Source organism: Carassius auratus, chromosome 42 (assembly GCF_003368295.1).
Source record: "Carassius auratus strain Wakin chromosome 42, ASM336829v1, whole genome shotgun sequence".
NCBI classification, from domain to species: Eukaryota; Metazoa; Chordata; class Actinopteri; order Cypriniformes; family Cyprinidae; genus Carassius; species Carassius auratus.
Window position 1 is genome coordinate 11,670,758 of NC_039284.1, and position 24,614 is coordinate 11,695,371.

The following is a 24,614-nucleotide window of genomic DNA, read 5'->3' on the forward strand; positions in this document are numbered from 1 at the left end:
TGCAGACAGCTATGAAAGTTAAAGCCCTGGTTCTATTACCGCTGTACAATAATAAATGTTCTAGACCGATCTATTTAGTGCAAACTGATGACTGTCTACACAGCAGCTCAGTCGCTGAATAGCCCAGCATCCAAACTGTTTTTTCTCTAACAACATTATCTAAGAAAACTGGTGATTTAAGCCTAAAATTATCTAATGGCTTTGCAATGTAAGCATCAGATGTAAAACTGTACTATATGCATGTTATTTTAACATTCGGTTGTATCATACACTTGCAATTGTATGTAATATGAAACATTGGTCTTTGTCCTGAAAAAGGCCAAATAGCCCTGATTCAGAAGTAGAAAAATCTCTGGTGAAGCACTTGACAATATTAAGGAAAGCCATTCAGCACCTAGGTACAAAAAAAAGAAATTAATATTTAATAATGTATATACAGTATATGTGATAGTTTAGGGATTCTGCTTCTCTGACTTATAATTAAGTAACAAGATTTTTTTTTTTTAATCAAAAATACTTTATTGTGTGCATGCCATCTAGCTGACAGATGATGACTCACTAAGGGATTGATTTAAGTGGAATTACTATTATGAGGAAGATGCTACAATTAATATACTGTTAGATATACACCGTTAGATATTTCATTATTCTAATTATTTAGTTATATTTCCCAAACATACATAAAAAAATAAATACATAAAAATTAATCAATCAATCAATGAATCAATCCTGGAGCAAACAAAACATTCCTTAAACATAATAAACACGAAGGCAAAATATACCGTTGCCAAATATTAAAGTGTCAGTATTAACAGAAACATTGCATTAATGCATTTTATAAAAATTTACATGTACATGTACTCAACATGTCAAGCTTTAGCACAATGAAAAAAAAGCCAACAACTTTTTTTTTTTAATCATATTTTGGTTTTAGTGTAACACAAGTGTGAGATCATGGTCAGGTCAGATTAAACAACATGAGGCACTTGATGTTTCCATTTAGTGTATTCCTCTGTGTTACAGGACAAAATGAAGCAATCTTAAATCATAATCATTTTAAATATGATTAAAACGTGTGTTATTTCATTTTCAAACTCATTCATGATTAGTACAAAGTTTTTGCACCGAACAATCAAAGCAACTGTGACTCCACCAAAAAATATGTTAAATGAACCATAGATAAACCTGAAAAGAAACGCAAAGAAAAATTACAGAAGTACTTGTTAGTTTAAGCTCTAGTAATTTTGACACTACTTTTTAACCTACTTAATTGTTAAACTTAAAAAACCATACTGACTTAAACTCATGTGTACTACAGTGTATTTGACATTCATGATCCTTTCCCATGAGACTAAGACTTGAACACATTTGCAGTTACCCAGATTTGGTTCTGTGTGTGTGGCAAACAATACCCAAAGAAAAAAGTAAACAAATTAATTCAATGCCAATTAGATTTTCACTTGGAGTTTTTGTTGCTCTAATAAATATTCATAAAAACAAATTAAAATGTGCTCATTTAAGACTCATAAACACAAATCTAAGCTAAACTATTCCATTGCTGGTACCTTTCATTTTACTAACAAGTATTTTTTAATTAGAAATTATTCAGGTGTACTTATTTGTTTTCTAATTAAACAAACAAAAAAAGGTGTTATTTAATCCTTGTATTTAAGTCCCTTGTTATCTTCTGTACAAATTTAAATAGCAAGAACATTTACTTGGTAACACTGCACAAATGACTCTTCATAGGCCGAAATATACAGAAAAATGTACACAACATTTTTGTGATATCTGCAGTCAAGACAAACCATGACAGCTGCATCGTTTTAGGCAAATATGATTACTTTATGAGATGACTGTAAGTTGTGCGCTATGTGGGCAATGTCAGGTTTCCATGTCCATAAAATAAAAGCTCTGGACTTTGCTGCAATAGCAAATCATATTCTTGAAATATTTGGACGTGCAATGCCTGTGGAGATCTGGAAATATACTGTAGTGTTGCAAGGGATCTGTGATCTTTCGATATTGCAAGTAACCTTTGCAAAAAAAGAAAAAGAAAATGTCCAAATGAGCAAGAAATGTAAACGAAAATTACCCTAGTTTAGGGTTGAACATTCTCTTGTTCAACAAGTGCAAGCTATAAACCTTCCTCTCCTCCTGGTTTCTCACTGTTGAGGGCACTGGCCTGGTTGCTACTTCTGAGGGCTTTCCAATGTGCTCTCATTCTTCTGCTCCACTGCCACCTACAGGACAACAGAAGCAAGTGCATGTAAGTACTGGAGAAGTAGCAAATGTTCGCCACAAGGAGGCAGTCACTTACAACAAAGGGAAATTGGGACTAAGAATCTAGTGTAATCAGAACAGTCTAATCTCAAACATCACCTATTTCCACATGCTCATCCCAATTCAATCTGCCCATGACTGACCTCATCAGGGTTCAGACACCTGTTGCCACTGTCCTGCCTCACAGCTATGCTGCATTTATTATATACAGCAAGATGCTTCATCAGCAGGTTTCTCTGTCATTCCTGTACTAAGGTTGCAGGCAGAGTTTTACATCTTGTTCCTGCCGCCCTGCTGTTATTTGCCCACCTCTGCTCAGTGATGAATCACTCCCTGTGGCAGCTGAACAGTAATAGGAACAGATGTTTATAGAAAACAGCTTCAGCCACCTTAATGACGTGTTTGGAATGCAGTAGGGAAACATGCTATGGTAGCTGACACAGCGGGTTGCTTGAGTGAGACAACCTGTTTTTCAGTGGTTTTTTTCACAGGGTCCATGACATTTAGCTCAGACCCGCCGGACAGGTTTGAAAATGACCACTAAATGAACAAATTAAATCACCTGTTTTCTGAAGTATAATTTTTAGGGTGAGGACAAGTGTATAACATATAACACAACATAATGGTAGCTATATTCATTGCGCTAACACATGTTTAGGGGACAGCGGAGTAAGATGTGTCAGTGGGTATGATGTGTCAACCATTAATCTTTCAAACTTTACATAATGTTTTTCATTTGACTACATATGGTATTTAGTAAGCATCCATCGTGTAAAAGTGCTGAGAAAAGTGATATTGTTATGCAAAACATTTTTATACTACATAATACTATATAATAAATAAAACTATTACAGTTTATAATATTAATAATATTCCGAATCAGTTCTTATTTTTACAATTTCTCTATTTATTTTAAATTCAGTTAGTTAAAGTTTGTCTTTATATTGTATTTTCATCACTTGTAGTATTTGTTTTTTTTTTTTTTTTTTGAACAGTTTGGATTGTTATATATATATATATATATATATATATATATATATATATATATATATATATATATATATATATATATACACGTACGCACACACACACACATATATTTTTTCATGGTCCTATCACACACTTTCAGTTTTCAGTCCTTGCCTGGAGGACAACTTAAATAAAATGTGGCACAGCTACTTCACCCTCTCCTCACACACACAGACGGATTACCTGATAGGAGTAATGTGATTTGTAGGTGATCCATTTCTTCAAGTCAGTTCTGTCCCCCACGGACAGAGAACGAACAGTGGTTCTGGATGCAGAAGCAGAGGGCATGTCAAACTCAACCTCCACCAGGCACTCAAACTTTGCAGGCACCTCCCAATCTGAACCCAGCTCCAAATGACAGAAGAACGTATGAGGATGTCCGAGTGCTACAAAAAAATACCATTCATTACATAGCATATTAATGTGATGTGTGCAATATTAAAGCAAATAATTAAATAATGCAAGCAACTAATTAATTAATGCAAATTACTAGAGGACCTTTCAGATGAAGTAAACCCTTGGACCTGAGCAGCATAGATATGTTTAGAACTGGCCTTGATCTTCTAACATTACTGTTTTAAAGGCACTTTAAGTGTTTTCACATTAAACGTATTAGAATGTCCTGCTGTTTTTAGTGATTGCTTTATTTGGATTGTAAAAGGCCAAAATGCATTATGTTCACATAACTTTGTTTTATTCTTTTGAGAAGTGATCTAAATATTTGTGGATTGGAAAAAGACAGAAAAGTGACAGGCTAGAGCTGCAGTTCTATGGAATTATTTCTAGACCGCTGCACTTCATTCAGGAGTCAACACTGCATTAAGAGGCATTGCTTTCACCACAGCACTGTGATTTAGGGGTTTGTAAGCATTTATTTAGCAGCACCAAAATTACTAAATCTTTAATCTACTATCTATACTGATATTATTATCATTACTAGAGTGGAAAACACACACTAAAATAAACATAGCATTATCAAATACTGGCATTATTTAAACATCTTTCATACAGACCAACAGTAAAATCATTATACAGTGACACTTAAGAAAAAGTCAAAATGTTGGTGAAATTACTGGCTTGACGGATAAAACAGCTCTTAAACAACTATTTGCATTTGCTATTGGATAAGAGTAAGAGAGGAGAACAAGATCAGTTTGACCTGACTAAAGAGACCATATTATGGGATTGCTATGCTACGCTAATGCTTTATTGTAACCATTTTGATGTGTAGGTCACTAAACAGACAAAAACATTTAACATCAGGGATGAGCAGGAGTACTCATAAGTGACAGCAATGACTGGTTATGAAAACACAATAAATGGTGGACATCTAAACTACTTTTAAACTAAAAAAAAGAAAAAAAAAAAGAAAAAGGCTGATATATATATTGATATATATATTATATATATTGTGCTACTGTCTTCACACACAGAAGAAACTTACTAGGGAAGTGTGAAGTGTGACATGATACAGGGGAGCGTGGGGCACAAAGTAATTTGGGGTTAGTTTTATTTAACACACATTTATTTTACCATAATTAAATATAAATTCTGGCTTAAGAAAATTTTTCATCTCAGTTTTTATTATTCATTTAAAATGAGACAAATCTGCTATTATTTTAATCTCCGATCTATTATTTATTTTTTGTAACACTGCGTTACAATGTGCTATAATATGACATTAGTGATGTAATTTATACAAATTTTAATGAGAAACAGGTGAATAAAGACTGACAGTCAATGTTTAAGGTTTAGAAATAATTATTTTATATTAATTATTATTAATAAGTCAAGTTTATATCAAGTGTTTATGTGGGCTGTCCCAAGCATGGTTGCAATGTGTTCATTGCCAAACTCCAAAATCAGATTATTTTTAATTAATAAAAATATGCCATTATTTTATTTGACAAAAAATATATATTATTTTATTATCAAAATTTCAAAAATTATCGAATTTGGTGCGGATTCGCAGCGCCTTTACAGAGATATGTCTGTTCAAGGTTTCAATGGTTTTCCATAGACTAAAGCTTTAAAGCGTTTCATGTAGGTCGCCAGTTGCAAATAATGGAGTGCGCTCTGCTGGAAAAACCTAGTAATTACACCATTTCAAGCTTTTTATCTGCATTATATATTCTGTGAAAAAAAAAAAATATCGGTTTATACCGATAAACTATATATCGGTTGGGCTCTACTTTTTTGTATTCAAAAAGTCTTAAATACACTCCTGTTGTTAAACAACTTGACATTATAGCCATCTAAAAACCTAAATTCCCACCTGAGTTCTTGTCTGGCAGGCGACTGATCCTCCACACTACAGATCTGAAGGCCTGTTCATATTTTGCTGTGCCAAACGTGACCCTCATGGCCGGTTCGGAACCTGACGTGCTGGTCGAACCAAAACTGGCTCCTTTATTGAAGCGAGCCTTCAAGGATTTCTCTCCTGTCACACTCTCCCGCTTAAAGTTCTTTGCCCAAATTTCTGGTATGGGGTAACGGATAGCAACATTCTCACATGGTATTAATGTTAAAGGATCCCGATTGGATGAAAACCCTGTTGACATCACCAGCCAGGACTGCATCTCCACTTCAGCACCCTTGACACAAGCGACTGTTCTCAGAGTGAATGGAAGGGATTTTTCAGCAAATGCCGTACGGAAACGCAGCAGTTCAAAGTGACGACCAACCAGTGGGCTAAATGTAATAGCTCGGGACTCTGCAAACTCTAACTGGTCTGCACACTCATGCAGTCGACTATCCCGAAGTTGAATCCAACGTGATGTTGAGTTGGGAATTATGTCATGCCGAGAAACCACCTCTTTACCTTTGACCTTGACATCATTTAGGCCGATACTGCAAGGTGGGGATCCATTCAAGAAGGCAAGCATATACACTCGGGTCATAACTTGCTGCTCCAAGATACGGCTGTCCCCTTTGGAGACAATCCCATAGAAGTTATCCCTCACCTCCACATGGATCTCCTCCTCAGTGTAAGTCGTTGGCAAGTTTAGACCTTCTTGATCTACTGAGAGGCCCACAAGCCTCTCCTGCAGAGTATGTTGAAAGCTCAAGAAGTCTTGGTAGTTTGTTGTCCCAAGCTTTACCACTTGCTCTCTTACAGGCATATGAACCACAGTGACCTTGGGCTGGATCTTCCTTTTCTCTTTGTAAACCACATGGTCTACACTGATGGTATGAACACGGCCATTCTCGTCGTAGTTTTGGAGCTTAGGTTCAGATATTTCATGCTGAGAGTTCAGCTGGAACTCTTTGAAAGGCTTTTCCAGTCCTTTCTCATAGAATAGTTGCAGCTGGCCACTGTTCGTCAACCTGACAAATATTGGTCCCCAGTGACGTGAGGACATGATGTTCTTCTTCTCAGGGATGCGCAGGAGCATGGGCCAACCTTCCTGAGGAGTCATATGGTCTGGTTTATAGGCTAAATCATCAGAGTCAACTACCTCCACTGAATCATCTGGTAGAGTAGGACTACAGTCATTGTCAGGGTCAGAGATGTGTATATTCCTGAGCTGATCCAGACCATCTACAGGAAATCCTGATGGGATACTATGTTTTGCAACTACAGAGTCTTTCTGTGATGAAAAAAGCAACAGAGACTCCCTTTTTATATCAGCATCTTGATACTCAAAGAATGGCGAGCTGAAGGTGGACACATCTGATACCTCCTGACACAACCCAATGCCTTGGGATGTTTTCAGGTCTGTATTGTCAAAATAGGCACTGAATGGGTTAATAGGAGAAGGTTGTAGGTTTGAGAACTCATCATCCAGGAAAGGGTTTTTCTTGTTGTAAGGAACGCTGTTGTTTGATAGTGTGCTATTAAAGGCAAACATGGCATTGGTGCCATCAGGGGTCAAGCCCAGGATGTGTCCCTCTGTCTTCTGGCCACAAGAAGAAGAGGAGATCAGATTGCTGTTGGCATCCTGCAGAGGAATATTGTTGAGGTTATCCAGTTTTATATTAGACTGTCTCCCTGGAGGTTGGAAAACGGAGTCCTCATCATCTTCAAAAGTGACCCAGCTGGCAAAGCGGTTGGAGGTGACATAAGCTTGGCCATTGGTGTGTTGGTTGTTTGCTGTCCAGTTGAATGAATCCATGTTCATTCCTTCCTCTTGGCAGACAGAAGAATCTAACAATAAAAAAAGACAACTGTTTCAACACTCTTAGCTGAACTTTGAACAGGAAGAAAGGCACATATCATATATAAGAGGCAGACATACTCTTATAAGCAAGAAAACGGATGGTCTTTCCAGTGTCCTTTGAGCCTATTCATGAAACTTAATGAGAGTCACAATGGTTGGATTATTTTGGTCCAAATCAAGAAATGACTGAAAGACATTTCCACTAACAGGAAAGAAGCAGATTCCAATCATCCACGATTCAAAAGCATGCATTCACATACATTCTCTTTTTCCATATGCTACACATTCATTTCTAAACTGATATTAATATTTTATTAGAAGAAGTGTAAGCAATTACACAAAAACAACATTTTAAGAGATTTGCTTTAGTTTATTTGCACTCAAGGCACAATGGATCTAGTTTTAGGAACAATGGGAAAGCTGAACAATCAATTTATTTCAAATTATGTAATAAGGTCCCAGAAAACAGCTTTACCATATCCCAAGAGCTTGAATTAATTTGAGCAATTACCCTACTTCTTAACTGCTAACAATTTTTACTATATACATACCGCATTCAGATTATAGACCTTGACTCAGTATGTTTACATGAACTTCAAAAGGCTGATGTCCCACTAATACATCTTTTTAAAACGTCATGTAAAAACTTTTCATTTCAAACTGAAAAGATCAATGATTTGGAATTAACCTGCCAAAATGCATATTCATTAATTAATCCTTCTGCTCTCTTGAACCAAGCTCAAACTCTTGTATCTACTAGTTCTTCAATATCAAATTAGAGAGAAAGTCTTTACCTGCTGCTAGGCACCAGCATTCCCCACCTCAGACCTACTTTCTCTGCCGATGCATCAAAGCAGTAAGTGAATGGTCTGGCTCACATGCTGAAAACTGACATGACTGCACTATGCAACAAGAGCATTTGTACTTTTAAATGTCAGAGAGTGTGTGTACTATGGCTTGTGGCTTTGTTAATCTTATCATTTTAGTTCAACAGGGTTCATCACACTACAAATCAACTCAACTGAAATGTACCAACCGTTACTAGAAAGTAATAAAAGACTACAATACAAGACATGTGCACACACAGAAGCAGCCACAAACATAAAGAGACTCAGATTTCAAGGCTTATATCTTATCATCCCTGGAGGGAGAAGGTAAAATGACTATCTCAGTTCGGAAAAAAAATCCATCTCCTAGACATGAATACTTAAGAACAGTATCTGCACACCTCCAAAGCAAGTTTTTCATGTTCTTACAAAGGGATAAATCAAATCAGCCAAAGAGTTAGATGCAAATTGTAACCATCAGCAAACATTTTCAAAGTTCAATTAAGTTCCAGTTAAATTCACAAAAAAACAAACTGATATTTTATTAATTTTTTTTTCTAGTCATTTTATTCTAATAAACTAAACATCCAAGACTTATTTACTTATATCGTATAAAATTCTTTACCAAACTGAAATTTTTCCTTGCAAAAAAAAAAAATCTGTAACAGTTTAGTGAGATTTGATGCTTATAACAAGAACATTATCTTACACAACTTTGCTTCTTTAAGGATTTACTGGACAAAATATTAAGAAAACAATTGTTTGCAGTCTAGAGAGTCTGTTCTACTGAGTAAATCATGAATGCAAAACGATGTTGCTAAGCATCAACTTACTGCTATTTCTTCAAACTTCCAGTTCCAAGTAAAACTCAGCATGGATAGAGCACTGATCCTGAGGCTATATAAGCAATGCCAAGTGAAGACTAACAAATGCTTTCACCCCCTTCTTTTTTACAGCACACTACCCAGTCTCAAAATACAGAATTGAAAGATGAATATATGCTTTATCAGCATTAAAAGATCACATTATATATTTCTTAAAAGAGGAAGGAAGAATGGCTAAACGAACATTTGCAACAACCACAAGTATTCATAGATTCATAAAAACTCTGTAAAGTCTGACACAAAGCAACAGTGCAAGGAAAAAGACTCCAGCAGAGCAGATTCGGGAGTCCAGGTGCTAAAGAGAGGAAACAGATGGGACACCAATTGTGAGGCTTCTCTATGGCACCATGCGTTAGTAAAGCAGGTCATATGATCTCCTCTGTCATGTGAAGTGCCCGCACAGACATGTAGATGCCTGTCGGTCTGCCTGCCTCCCTCCCTCAAAGGACAAGTATTAACTTTTTGACATGTAGTTGTCTTTACAGAAACCATACTTCAACACTCTCAAAAAAGGCATTCTTTATAGATGGAAAACAAGGTCAGAAAGTCACTTGCACTTGAGTGTACTCTGCCATGCTTGTCTGTAACCATGTGGAGAAGTGATTCTGTCCTATTGAATATTTTTTATATAAAAAAGACATTAACGTGGAAATGTTATACAGAAACTGATTCATTAATAACATGGTGTGCAGTAAACAACTATTTTTTACAGCTACAAAATGTGTCTTGATCTGCCTTGAGATCTCTCTATCCTTTCTAGCATTAAGCTGCTGACCCTTATTTTGCTAGTTTCAGATCAGTCCTTCTAAACAAAACCAGACCATTAACTGGGGATTACTTCAGCCTTAATATGCACCCATTCATTTGCATTAATGTTCACATCAAATGCATGCATTTATCTCAGATTGACACTCTTTTAATATTACTTTTGAATGATAATTTTTCACTATCACCCTAAACTAACATGAAACAATATTCACAACCCATTTCACTTCCATAATGTAATCTATTGAGTGAAAAGGGATATTCAACAAAAAAATAGTCTGGTAGTATCAGAAATATGGAAACATTTTATCTATAGAGAATGAACCTGAAGATTTTATCCATATTAAATTTTGCTGAGAGTTTAAGACAAAATAGTTCTTTTTTTTATCACAATCTCCATTATTTGATTGGAATAATTTGCATAAAGTCAACTCTGAATGTATACTAAATTTAGAAAATTCACACAATTTCTTTTATTTTTTAAATGTAAGCTTTAAAACATCTATATGTAAATTTGTGCTATTCAACCATTTATTTAAAGATTGCATTGCATAATGTGTCCCATTTGAAACTCACCATGCCATGTTGGTGAGAAGACACAGAGTGGAAGTGTCATCTCTGACAGGCAGAGCTTCCCCATAATCTGAAGCGAAGTTATAGCTACAAGTTTGAGTCACAGGAGGCGTTTTTTTTTTTTTTTTCACAAGAACATTTGTAGGGGTCAAAGGTCACAGACAGTGAGGAAGAGTGCAAGATTTCCAGGAGAATGTAGTCTTAAACAAGCTGTTGCTCTACTCTATAACCTCTGTGGATCTGAAATTACAGTAACTTCTGCTGTTCTCTGTAGAGATTTGCAAACTGACAACAATGCCTTTTTGTGTGCTCCACTGGATATGACAAAACCACATTTCACACATGCTTTCTCTTCCTCTCCTGACTGCACACACACAACCATTGCATCTCTATGGACAACAGCATTCTTATGCACCACCGGAAATGGAATGAGAAGGAAATGAAAATGTGCATTGTATATCAGATGCACTGCACGTCCGGATAACAAACATCATCAGCCAACTGTGCCTGTAAATTAGCCCAACACAAGCTTTCGTAAAGACCTGGCTTGCACCATACAGCTGCATAAACACTCATATTCATTCGTAACCAATAGTCTCGGCTTACAATGGCACATTCATAACTATAATGTATCATTCATGGATATAAGCTGTAAACCACATAAAGAATCCCTCTAAAGACAACATCTTACAAACAGTGCTTAAAGTAGACACAAGGCATGTGAAATGTGTATAAACAGTGAATGCAACTCAAAGAAACTACAGCAGAGAAGAACTATGTACACATCAGCAATTACACACAGATTTACACTCAGTTCTGCTGTAAATAAACAATCTTGGAACACCCAAGGGTCACGCTGAAATCAAAAACGAACAGTATGACACCCTGTTGACAGGTTTTAGCAGTGTACTCATCAACACAGTGAGAGCAGGAGCAAAGGCCAGTGGGTAGGGTGAAAGTGGGTAGGGTGAGCACATTTTCAAACAATTTGACGTCTCATGGCCATATAGGGTAAAAACAAAAAATAAATAAATATATAAAAACCCAAATGCTTCTACAAATACTTATTAATAATGATTGCTATTGCTCATACATACCCCTAAATATTAAACATTCACCTATAACTAAGCCTTTTGAACTACAGGCATGAATTATATTTCAAATCTTCTTTGTTGTGAAATAGTATTACAATTTAAAATCACTATTCTCTATTTTAGTATATTCTAAAATGTAACTTATTCATTTGAATACAAAGCTGAATTTTCAGCAGTCATTTCTCCAGGCTTCTATGAAACACGGTCATTCAGAAATCCTAAATAAATAAATAAATAAATAATCTGACTGACTATGAACTTTGAATGGCAACGCACAGTATTCTTCCTAAAATTCTTCCTAAAATAATTTCTTATCACTGTTTTCTATGACGGTGTTTTAGTGCCATGTAAAAAAGATAAAAAATAATAATACTAATATTAATATTTCTAAGATTATGAAATTTGAGTCGCAATATTTTGAGAATAAAGTAAAAATTGCATGAATAAAGTCATAATATTGTTTTTCTTTTGTTGTTGTTGGTTTTTTTTAAACAGTTTTTTAAGGTTTACTGTAAGTTTTTATATATATATATATATATATATATATATATATACTATTTAAAAACAACAACAACAACAAAACTCCAGTACACTTCTGTATGGGGCTGGGCGATATGAGCAAAAAAATTATATCTCTGTATTTTTTTGCTGATATGCGGTATACGGTATCCTATATATATCTAGGTATTTTGTATTTGGATTAAACAAATATCATCAAAGGAAGCATGCAGGCATATATTATGTGCAAAAAAAGCATTAAAATCACATTGTAACATTATAACATTACAACAGCAATCTACAAACAAAAATAATCATTTTAAAGCAGAAGTTAAAGTAACTAAACTAAAAATGAAAATAATAAAAAAGCACAGACTTATTGAGTAAAAGGGCTATTTTGGATACCCCATTACACTTTAGTTAATGCTATCATAGAAATACACTTACTTGTAGGTTTAAAATTCTACGTATGTCCCATTTATTGTCCATATACAAATATTTCAGCAAAATATATATTTTAGTCAGTTATTGCGCTCACATTTCATTGAGATCACTATTTGGTGCGCGTTCTAAATTAAGTCTGTGGAGGATAGCGGAGAATCGCAAAACAAAAGCTCACGTATTTCTGACAGAAAATTTGAAATATTTCCATGACTTTTTAATATTTATAGACGGTGACTATACCTGTGAAATGTAAGTAATACATTAATAAAAACACATCTCAAACACATTAAACAGCGCGTCTCTGTCAGTCTCACACGCAGCCTGACAGAGCGAGCGCAAGCTGTTTTGAACTGAAACTATAAACTATAGGCTACTAGGAGAGAAATAAAACACAGAAATTATTTAAGTGCAACCACCCCCCGCACCCCCCCCCCACCCCAAAAGAAAATAAATTCTCAAAATATTTTATCACTTTAATCTAGTAATTTAAGATTTTGTATATTTTTTAGCATGACACTAAAATCCATCGCAGTTTAAGTTTTTTTTTTTTTTTTTTTTCTGTATTCCTGAACAAGAAAATATTTTTAAAGAATGTTCTTATCTTTTTTCTTACAGCCTCAGACGTGATCAAACTCCAGTGCAGCTTGCCTTAATTACACATTATTTAGTGACTATTTAGTGTAACATTTGCTTTATCTAACACTCAATATCATGCACTTCTTTTCACTCCTGCCTCAAGTGAAAATTCTGTTGCAGTGACTCCATCTCCCCCCCAACAGTCTGAGAAATAAAGCATGCTGCATTTTAATAAATAAAACTGTCTTAAGCACCTCACCCTCTCCTGTCTCCATAGAAACCTTGGTCTGAGTGAGCTAATGCTGGAGGCCCATGATGGATCGCATAGGAGCGCTAACCGCTCCGCCACAAATTACCTGCGAGAGAAAGAGCGTCCTGCCTCAAATCAGCACAGCGTTCCTTCAGAGCCACCATCACTCACACGAGAGAAGCGTCTGAGGAGCAGCTGTCACAGACTGTGTGAATTTATCTGTCCCGATTCCTCCATCATTTACTCCTAAACCTGTCGTCTCTTCATTCCGCCTGCGATCCTGGACGCGACCCTGGAGGCTGTGCTGAGCAACGGAAGGGATTTATTGATGGATAATTCAGCGTGTGAAGCATTTCCTGTGTGATTCTCACTTCCTTGTATCTTCTCACGAGGGGGCAGACTTTAATTACAGTTTGAGGCACTGGGTGGATATGAAACCGCCACTTACAGATGTTCGATTGATGAGAGTTACCCATTTATTAAGTAGTAGGTATGACTCTGTGTGTGTGCTACTCACTAGGAGAGTGGGGACAGGAGGGTGTTTGACTGGAAGGCTCTTCAGTGTTAAGAGATGGGAGGTCACAGGAAGACGCCCCCATGCTCACAGAGCTCTGCTCCTCTGATTGGGTGGTCCAGCCGCTCTCTGATGGGGGAACGGCACTCCAGAAACTGGCAGAAGAGCAAATGCTATGCCTGGGACCTGCAATAAAACAATCTTTAGAGGTATAAATTTAGGATCCATACGTAATCATAAAACAACTGCCATCTTCACAAACAAGCAAAATTCTGAATTTAAAAAGGAAAAGTTTGTTTATGCACATCCTTCATGCTAGTTCATATGTAAGCAGCTGTTTTCTGTTTGAATATATTTTAAAACGGAAAAATGCTTTAGTAAAAGGAATAAAAATCAAGGGTGAGGTGAGATTACACAGCATACTGATGTGTATCAGCCTCGTAAAAACAATCGAATCAATCTACTTAATGATTTTAATTAGCACTGCTGTAATTGCTATCAGAGGACATATTACTTATGTTAGAACTTACTGTGTTGAAGAATGCTTTGAAACAATGATAGAGCTATAAATAATAATAAAAGTACAGTGAACCAACTCTAAAAGGAATAATGCACATGTACCATTAAAAATTATCACTTACGAAGGGCCAAAGGGGAGGGAAAAAAACTTAAGGAAAACTTGGTTGATAACTTTGTGAATGGCAACATAAATGGAACGATATATTTTAAAATGTACCACTAAACTTAAATTGTCTAAAGGTCTTGATTTCTCCAAAACTCATTGAAACAAAAGTATAAGGAAAACACTTATAAGGTCTTCTCAACTGATGCAGTTTCACACAGACAAAAAGTGAAACACACAAGTTGCTGCGAGATAAACAATGGCCTGTTTGTCACTAATGTGCACAATAAAATGTTTTTTAAAAAATCCCCTTTTCATAAATTAATTCTGGTTCTGAATGGCACCCATGAATGAGAATGCAAATTAAGATTACAATTAAAAGTCTACCCTCAAATTTATAAACAGAATTTGAACTAATGCCAACTACTCAAAATCTCTGTATTTACTGTCTTGCCAGTGAAATCTCAAAGATTCAAGTCAATAGATTTAAAGATTTGAATAATATTCTCAGTCTATGAGACACGAAAACAAGTGTGCACGTGGGATTACTCCACCTAACACTCCTTTTCCTAAGGGTTCCCAAACCCCTGATATCACCACAAATAACTTCAGATGGATCCATATGTTATCCAATGTATTTTTAGTCAATGAAAAAAAAAAAACTCATTATGTTATATAATAATTGCAACATGAAGTTTCTGCTGTGTTAGCATTAAAGAAACACTGCTTTCACTCCCCATCTCTATGTTGTTTTATTTCCGTATAAAAAATAAATAGCATTCAGTCGATCTAAAGTGATATGAATCTGGATGCCTTTGACTATAAATAATTTAAGATGATGTGGTTGGACAAACCCTACATCTGACCCTACATCTTTCTGGCTGCTAAAGCTTCCTCTAGACCACACATGGAAATTAAGGCATCAAACCTGAAATCATATGTTGGACAGCCCCTGTAATCAGACTAAATAAGCAGTTCTTTAACAAACCCAGGTTTGATCTCGGAGTTATGAAGTTATGAAGGAATGATAGACCGGCTGCACCCTTGACTTCATTCTAAGGCAGATTTCATGCAAGAGCAACAACAACCGAGATGAAAACTCTGCTTATGGCTTCAATTAGGGTTAGAAGGGTTTGGCCATTTACGTGCTGCTGCACTCGTCCTCTCATAGGAGATTTCCTGAGAAAGAGTTGCTGGCAAAGCTGCTGGGTTTCGACAAGAGTGGGTGAGTCAATGTGTGGAAAAAAAGAGACTGAGATAAACACAGTGACAGGCTAGACCAAGCATCAAGCCTAAAGGAAGTGACACAGTCCTTTTTCAGGCCAACCCAATGGAGTCAACTCATTATAGAAATAAGTAAAATAATGTTTTCCCTGGAAAACTAGACATTTCTTGTTGAAATGGGTGTGGTGTAATGGCAAGGCATAACCCCAGGCTGCACCAGGGGAATTGTCAATATCATATGTCATATGAATATTTACTCATTTGTTGAGGAAACATCTGTCACCCATTACTTTGAGCATGTTTTGAGTATCATTATGAAAGTACGAATTTATTATGACTACTGTTATGAAACAGAGGAAATGCACTTGATGGTTTAAAAAAGAAAAGAAATATGAAGCTCTTACATGAACATGATTTATTTTTTATTTTTTTACTTTTATTATCATTAATTTTACAATATGGATGTAAGTGAAAGTGAAAGTGAAGTGACATTCAGCCAAGTATGGTGACCCATACTCAGAATTTGTGCTCTGCATGAGATTAAGAGTAGAGCATGAGATTAAGAGTCTCATGCTCTACCGACTGAGCTAGCCGGGCGGCGGTTCAAGTATGGTGACCCATACTCAGAATTTGTGCTCTACATTTAACCCATCCGAAATGCACACACACAGAGCAGTGAACAAACACACACACACACACACACACACTGTGAGCACACACCCGGAGCAGTGGGCAGCCATTTATGCTGCGGTGCCCAGGGAGCAGTTGGGGGCACCTAAGTCGTGGTATTGAAGGTGGAGAGAGAGCTGTTCATGCACTACCCCCACCCACAATTCCGTCCGGCCCGAGACTAGAACTCACAACCCTTCGATTGGGAGTCCAAACCTCTAACCATTAGGCCACGACTTCCCCCATATGTTTATATGCATGTGGGTAAATATATATACACGCACACATACATACATAATATTTTTACGACTGGATTCGTCTGTTACTAGGGAAGCCGCATTTCATTTTCGTGTGTGCAAGTGTAGGTCTTCCCCTGTGTTTTCTCTGTCTCTTCCGCTTCATTCTAACTGATTACAGGTGGAGCTGATTATGAGGCCTGGACTGGTTGGTGATTGGAAGGATTGCTGCACTACTTAAGCCATCCGGTTGGAAGGACTCATTGGCTGGCAGTAGTGCTCAATTGGTGATTGCGAGCCACCAATAAAAAAAAAAAATTAGAAGAAGAATCATTGACTCCCCGCTCTCCTGCTGTCTTTGTTAACACCGTTGGTCCTGTTGTGAAATGCATGTGGCGAAAGGATCACTAGCATAGTACATTTGTTGTCAATCACTGAATTTAAGTAATGGTTTAGTTGTATCTTATGCTTGTCCATGTTTGGTTGCTTGCTTCCTGGATCTTGGTTAAGTGAAGCCTTGTAGGGAAGTTGGTTCCTGTTTTGTTTTGTTAGTTTTCTCCTGTTTATGTTAGCAGGGGGATAAAAATTTGTATTTTATTTGTTGATTTCTGATTTCTAGGTTAGTTTGTGTGTAGTAGTAGTTTTGTTTATTGTAATTTACTTTGGCAATGTGCCCCTCCTAAGTTAAGACGCTCCTTTGTTTGTCTTTATTTAATAAACCTTAATTTGAACCTACAGTAAATCAGTGTTTTGTGGTTGAGAAACTTGGGGAGTGAGAGCGGGGACCCCAGGGATCTTCCCTATGTAGATCCCAGTTAATTGTTATGGACAGATTTATTTCACTATGAGTAGAAATTTAACATGTTGTTCGTAACAATATATATAGCGAGAGAGAGAGTTTGGTTCCAAAACAAAATAAATCCATTTTGATTAATTTGAGTAAAGATGTGTTTTCTTTACCAAGAAAGTGGCAAGATGAAAACCACTATTTTTTTTGTTTCAAACTTCCACATAGCATCTTTAGGTTATAATAAAATTTTAAAAAATCAAATCCAGGCTTTGATTTTCAAAGATTTATTACAAAAAATATTTGTTCCCAAAATGCAATAAATCCATTGAATCAATATGAAATTTATTTTTCATACTTAAACTGATGAAAATACATAATTTGATCCCCATATGAAATCCTCTGAACTTGGTCAATACAAATCTTATATAGGCTACAGGCACTGGACTGGAAATACATTCATCAGTCCCAAAATGAATTTTGGGATTAAAGCATTAACAAGTCATCTTTAAATTAATTACCGCAACAACAACAAAAATCATGGACAACATCACGTTAGACCACAGAAATTCCAAAATGAAATTTCCCTTTCATTCAGCTTTCAAAAGTGCATTCATCTTTGCCATGTTACATTCATTTAGTTGACTAGTGCTATGTGCTGTATTAACAAAAACATAAATGGCATTATTAAAAACACTAATGTTGACAAGTTACGCAGTATCGCATTCATAATTGAATGTGATTCAGCTAATGAACACAATATAGCGTAGCTTGTCAGTGATCTACAGCTCTGTGTATTAAATGCATCTGAATATTTTCCATCTGAAAGCCTGTGATGCAGATTTATCTGTAGCCTACTATTAATCACAGAACCGGCTTTACTGACAAGATTTGCATGCTAATCACATGCAATTTGTCGTGCAGCCCTTGTTTGTGGATCACGTGGAACGTGGATTTGCGCAGCTTGTCAGTTAACAACGGGTCCATGTAGTAAAAGCTGCTCTATGTGAAATCACGCACCTGATGGTTTTTACTGCTGATTAGATAACCGGCTTTACTGATGAGATGTGCATTAATCATTGGCCGGTATATATCATGCACCCCGATATAGAGTTTTTGATATATAGTCTTTTTGGTTTCAGGGGGGAGGGGGGATACATTTGAATACTTAAACTTAAAACGAACTCTTTTCTCAGAAGATTTTGTTTGATTCCTTATTATATGACTTCATTGCATTTTCATTGCATACACTGTACTGAACCCTAAACATGACTTTGGGAGCACAGTACCCAAATCTCATGGTTAGATTTCTCTTTCCATGCAATAATAATAATAATAATAATAATAATAAATTAAGTAGTTCTCATACCCTCTACTTGTGATGGGAGAGGAAGAGAGGGTGGCCATGCTTTGTCATCAAACTGAACCCAGGACTTCGGCTGCTCTGCTGTCGGACCAGACAGAAATGGTACTTCTGCCCAAGTAGAGGAGTCCAGCACAGGCTGGTCTAAAGGCGGGAGGTGGTCCTCACCTTTGGACCAGAAAAAGAAACACAATTGGAGAAATACAGCCTCTTCTCAGTAAAAAGGTCACAGTTAAATATTAAATCTGGTAGGGTGTGGACCATTCTAGCAGAAATCACTATGTTGGAATGACCTCAGGATGCAGGAATCTCACAGAAAGGTCTGAATGCAAACTCAGACGGAGTAAAACAAACTGACATCCACTCAGCAAGTCCCAAAACTATTTTCAGTTACACAAAAGAACTTCTAGAACTTTTTCTTTGCCATCTAAAGCAAACCCCAACAATCCTCCTATCCAGCATCGGACACAGCTTCCCAACTGTCTAAAACTGACAGACTTTAGCCAGGGTAACACCTTCTTTCATTTTTGACAAGAATGAAAACAAGGTTGTGAAGGATAGAAATATAGTTTGTTTGGTGGATCTGTACTATAGTTTAACAACATGCCAATTGTTTAGCAGACTAAACATCTTTCCAAAGAAACTTTATATTGACAACAACTTCATAAAACTGTTTTAAAAGTTGTGAGTTTGGAAATCCACAACCTAGTCTAGTTCCTTTATACAGTACCATTGTAAAGACAGTAGTCCATCCCTCACAGACTTCAGTAATTGTGTCTGCCCTAATTTAGATCTATCACTGACTGGCCAAATAGAAAATTTATTTAACATTTATTTGTTTCATAGACTTTCATCAGCAGATTCAACGTTTGTACTGACCTGCCTTTGACTCCTCATCTGAAAAAGCAACCCAGCCTGGTCTGGTTTCAGTTCTGCTACTGGTTGTAGCAGCCATGGGAGTTGTCCTGTCCTGTGTCTTGTACCGTGTAACGTCGTCTCACTCTTCCCAAATCTTGAACTCCATGCCCACCTAGGACGGCTTAAGAAGAGAGAACCACCAGATATTTATTAGGAATTGATATTCTGATGAAGGTATCTGCAGCAAAATGTATTTTCATTTAAAAAAGGCATTAAGGAACCTTTGACCAAATAATTAATGTGGCCAAAAGATCCAAATGTTAAAGAAGTAAAACAAGTACGTGTTTTTCATATCATAAACTGATCATAGATCTGTAATATAATGAAATATTATTACAATTTTAAATGCCTGTTTTCTGTTTGATTATATTTTAAAATGTAGTTTATTCCGAGGCTGAATTTTTAGCAGCCATTTTCTATAGTAGTCTTCAGTGTCAGAAGGTCCTTAAGTAATCATTTTAATATGCTGATTTGGTGCAGTTATGAAGTTTCAGGAATCAGTAGTTTAAAGCATAACCAAACAGTTGGCCATAGACAGTGACTTCCATAGCATGAAAAAAACAGACTCAATCAGTCAGGCTTTACAGGATGAGTTATGTTCTACTTGTATTTGTTGAAAATACAAAAAGATTGCAAATTTGAGGCTTTGACACCACAAATGAATGTGTTTTTGACTGCCAAACAGAAAACAACATGCCTCGACATGGCCTTTTAAAACAGGATGTAGGTAGTACAAAGCCACAGGAAGGACTACTGATAAATGTCTGACAACTGAAAAGAATGTATAACACAAATAGCTACTACAGCCCCCTGGCTACTCGGATCAAACATAATTCAAAGAGGAGACATAAAAGTTTACATTTAAAAGAAAAACTATGTTTTAAGTGTCAAGGATTGCTGCACTCTAATGTCTTCTCATCAAAAAGAGGAAAAACACAGTGACAAAAGCTAAGCGGCCATTGTGATCAGATTTTTTCCACATCAGAGATGGCCTATTTTCTCTCCTAAATCAAGACCCTGCAGGAAACAAACTTTCATCGAGGAAACACACTTGGATGTGCTAAACGATCTGGACCAATTCCATAACATGTTTTTGTTCTGGTAAATCTCTCCTTTGCATTCACAATTTGGCTTCAAGCTACCCTTCATCAGCCCCCTATTTCTCAACAAACAAAGCAAGCACCTCCCTCCGAATAGCAACTTCATTCAACATCTCACAACACCCACTGAAAAACTCAATGGTTTGGATGCTATTAGCACTGGATGCTATTGCTATTTTTTTAGCCTTTCATGTGACTATATAAATGTCATACTGTTACTCTTATATTACATAACATTATATATTTGCTTCATGTAGTAAAATGACAAAAATAAAACCAATTTCACAGGTCCGAAATGAAACAAAAATACATTACCACCATTTTCCCACTAAACTTAAACATATAAAATGCCATGAAAACTAACAATTAAACTTTAATTGTGAAGGCATAGGGCTTGAATTAAGTCAGACATGAATGGGAAAAAAATAGATCAAAATTCAGTCACTTACTCAGTAATTATTTCAATGTACTCACGGATGAGTCTGAGATATCTGTGAACCTGTTTAACTAATTCAAATCATACAATAACACACATGCAAATAAAGCTGCCCCATCTGACTACATTTAAAAAAAATTATAATAATCAGAAATATTTTCATTCTGGCCATTTTATTTGCACTCTGTCTGTAGCCTTTAGAGCGTGTAGCCAGAATTTCAAAGCAACACTGATGTTTACAGCTGCGAAATCTTATAAAACTCCAAACCACTTCTCAGACGCCAACAGGCTTGGTCTCTGGCAGTCTGTCAGTTACGTCAGCGGTGCATGCAGCCGTCCACAAGATATGTGCACAATATTGGGACATTTGGCAGAACTCTTTTACTGTGTCAAATCTCTCTCTTTTGCACGACCATCCCAAAGCTCATGATCATGCATGACATCATCATTCAGACTGTGCTTTAGACCCTGCATAGTTTCCTTCTGTCAGTGCTCACAGTCACAATGAGTTTGCCTCACGTAGTCACATAGTCCAAGTTTTAACACTTATAATAATAATAATTATTATTATTATCTAGGACTAAAAACAAACAGGAAAACAGTGTCCAGAAATGAAGGAACAAACTGTTATTATCTATGTGGTAGTTCTGCTATGTCAAGTCACAGCTAAACCTCAAAAATACATGGTGGTCACTGTGTACACACCAGGGGATATGACAGTAGTGCAGAACAAAACAAGCATCAGGTGCATCTCATCACCAAGAGCCGAAAGAGCACTGTTCAGCCTCCTATTGGGCCAGGACAGCAATGATCCAAAGCATGATCTATAAATATAAATATTGCACTTATCATGAGCCACCTGTGCTGTTAATTTTAAATACCACTAAAATTAAAATGATTTTAAATAATAATTTTGTTAACTTAACTTTTTTTGTTAAAAATGTTTTTTTAAACAAACTTAAAATTGCATCGACAACTAAATAAAATAAAATAACTAAAATTGCCAAAACAAAAGCAGATATAAAGCTATAAAGAAATTTAAATATTTTTGATATAATATTTTAATATTAATATAAATATTATAATATTTTAATATTAATATAAATCCAAAATAAAATGACAGCTATTTCAAAATATATATATATATATAAAAAGTATAGCAATAAAATTAAAATAACACTGGGTATAATATAGAAATCAGTTTGAAATGATAAATAACATTAATATGAATCAGTCAGACCTACTGTATGGTTTGTAAAAATTCAGGCAGATGGTAGTTTTACCGCATGACAAAAACAGGTGTTCCAGACAGCTTGATTATAATTAAACAGATCGAGATTAACGTGCTAGTTTTGTTGTGCATCCATCTAGCCAGATTATGTTGTTATTGTTTTTGAAATATAAATGTTGAAGACATTGTCCTGCCTCACCGGCCACTGGCATTAATGTTTCCTGGTTCAAGCCCAGCAGGTTTAAGGGACCAGTGCAGAGCTAGACTGGCCACCAGCACCCTGTGAGTTGAAAAGGAGATTTCCTTAAATCCTGCAACGTCCCCTACTCCGCTTAGCAGGAGCGATCCCGTTATTATTCCCCAAAGCCTTTTCTCATGGAGTTGGCTTGCTGAGATGTCTCACTATAACTCTGCACCAAGAGACAACAAAGAGTAGTTTGATTTTAATAAAAAGCGCCTACACCCCCCCTCCCCCCACTTTCCAAAAGTTCTCAGCTTCATGCCGAGTTCACAGAAAAACTGTTTACAGAGCAGCAAAGCTCACATGAATAACACCATAATCTCAAAACGCTCTACCAGAAAATCCTGCTGAGCTCAGTCTTCAAAGACACGGCTAACAGTTCCAAAACAAGTAGAACAAGTAAAAACAAATATCAGTAACTAAATCTATGTATAGGTAAAGAGGTCGATCCACCACCTGGGACAGGTGAATGCAGCTAAGGACATTTCCCCTCAGATAGCCACACCATGTGCCCTGCAGTAATGTCGCCCGTGTGCTGACAACTACACACTTTTCATATAGTGAGACTAAACATAATTGAGATAAAATACACATTTAGGACTTTACCATGAGTCACCGAATAAGTAGGAATTGTTGGCAGGTTTAGCAATGATTGTAGGAACAAAATTTCAAAACCGAAGGACAAAGATTAATATGGGGGTATATAAATTATGTCATATATGAAACGTCATACTCATTTAAGGTTAGTATTTAAATAGGTGTTATAGTGGTTCTTAGTAGACTGTTAAATCACAGCAAGACATTTGTTTTCAAGGTGTTTTTACATGGACAAAAGCAAACTGTACAAGCCCAGTTCTAGTCATGACTCGGCAAGAGAAAAGTTTCTGATGTGCCATGTTATTCAAATATAAAAATAAAAAAAAAACATTGTCGCTGCCACCTCCACATACTTTTCACAGAAGTTTCAGTTTCCCATATTGTCCAATATTGAGTAACTTCTGTATTCCTATTGTAAAATAAGTGACTGATGGTTCTTTAAAATCATTGGTGAACCCTTCAAAAATTCTGAATATGCAGAAATGGCGGCATACATGTATACAAATAAAATGTTACCACAATCACGCATTATTATCATGCAGAATAATAAGGGTTTATGTAACAAAACAGCAACGTTATATACGGATATAATCGTTTCCTTTCATTATCATTTCAATATATATGATGACCACACAACAATCTGCTGTGATGTTATCAAATCAATAAAACAGGCTTCAACACGTAACAATGACACAAAAACAACTAGAAAGGTCTCTTTATCACAATAAAAAGCTCTTCGATCTCTATATTCAGACATTTGATAACTTTTTGCCACGTATTACATATATCCTGCTACCAATGTAAACAAAGCACACGCGCTTACAACAACCTGTTGCAACACTGAGATACACGTAGTTTAACTAATGTAACTTAAATATTTAACCCTGAATATATACCTGTGAAACTATTTCAAGATTCTTAAGCAAATTAAGTAGACAGTGTTGTATATAACATAGCGACAAGGTCAAAAAACACAAGTGCACGGGAATATTTACATACCGATATCGTGTTGTTGAGTCCAAGCAGACGGTAGCTCTCACTCGCTCCCGGTGAATCTGGTCTATTGCCCCACCTTACTCGCAGCTGATTGGACAGTGGAAGCAGCGCTGTTCGATGCCACACCTTATAATCACATGATTGGATGGTTAAAGCAGCGCTGCTTCAGATGTCCAATCAAGTGCAAACCAGGTGGCGTACGCATCATAAAAAGTGTCCTTTATATTATATCATATCATATTAGTAAATGACAGCTTTAAAAGTCTATGTTGCATTTTATGTCTTCTACCCCGTGGG

General features: G+C 36.3%; 1 protein-coding gene across 4 annotated transcripts; it reads right to left on the bottom strand.

The window, feature by feature from the left end:
* Nucleotides 1-417: 417 nt before the first annotated feature.
* LOC113060657 (stonin-2-like) lies at nucleotides 418-24,407 on the bottom strand. Of its 4 annotated transcripts, XM_026229764.1 has the most exons (8): nucleotides 24,321-24,407; nucleotides 19,678-19,837; nucleotides 18,805-18,966; nucleotides 13,901-14,098; nucleotides 5,588-7,459; nucleotides 3,496-3,698; nucleotides 2,146-2,243; nucleotides 418-2,036 (listed from the first exon to the last, which is right to left on the bottom strand). In XM_026229764.1, the coding sequence occupies exons 2-7, from the start codon at nucleotides 19,751-19,753 to the stop codon at nucleotides 2,193-2,195; spliced, it is 2,562 nt and encodes an 853-aa protein (XP_026085549.1). In that variant the 5' UTR covers nucleotides 19,754-19,837; nucleotides 24,321-24,407; the 3' UTR covers nucleotides 418-2,036; nucleotides 2,146-2,192. The 4 variants fall into 4 exon arrangements, with proteins under 4 accessions (XP_026085549.1, XP_026085548.1, XP_026085551.1 ...); XM_026229763.1 differs by having other exon boundaries at nucleotides 422-2,243; XM_026229765.1 differs by having other exon boundaries at nucleotides 434-2,243; nucleotides 13,901-14,083.
* Nucleotides 24,408-24,614: the final 207 nt, after the last annotated feature.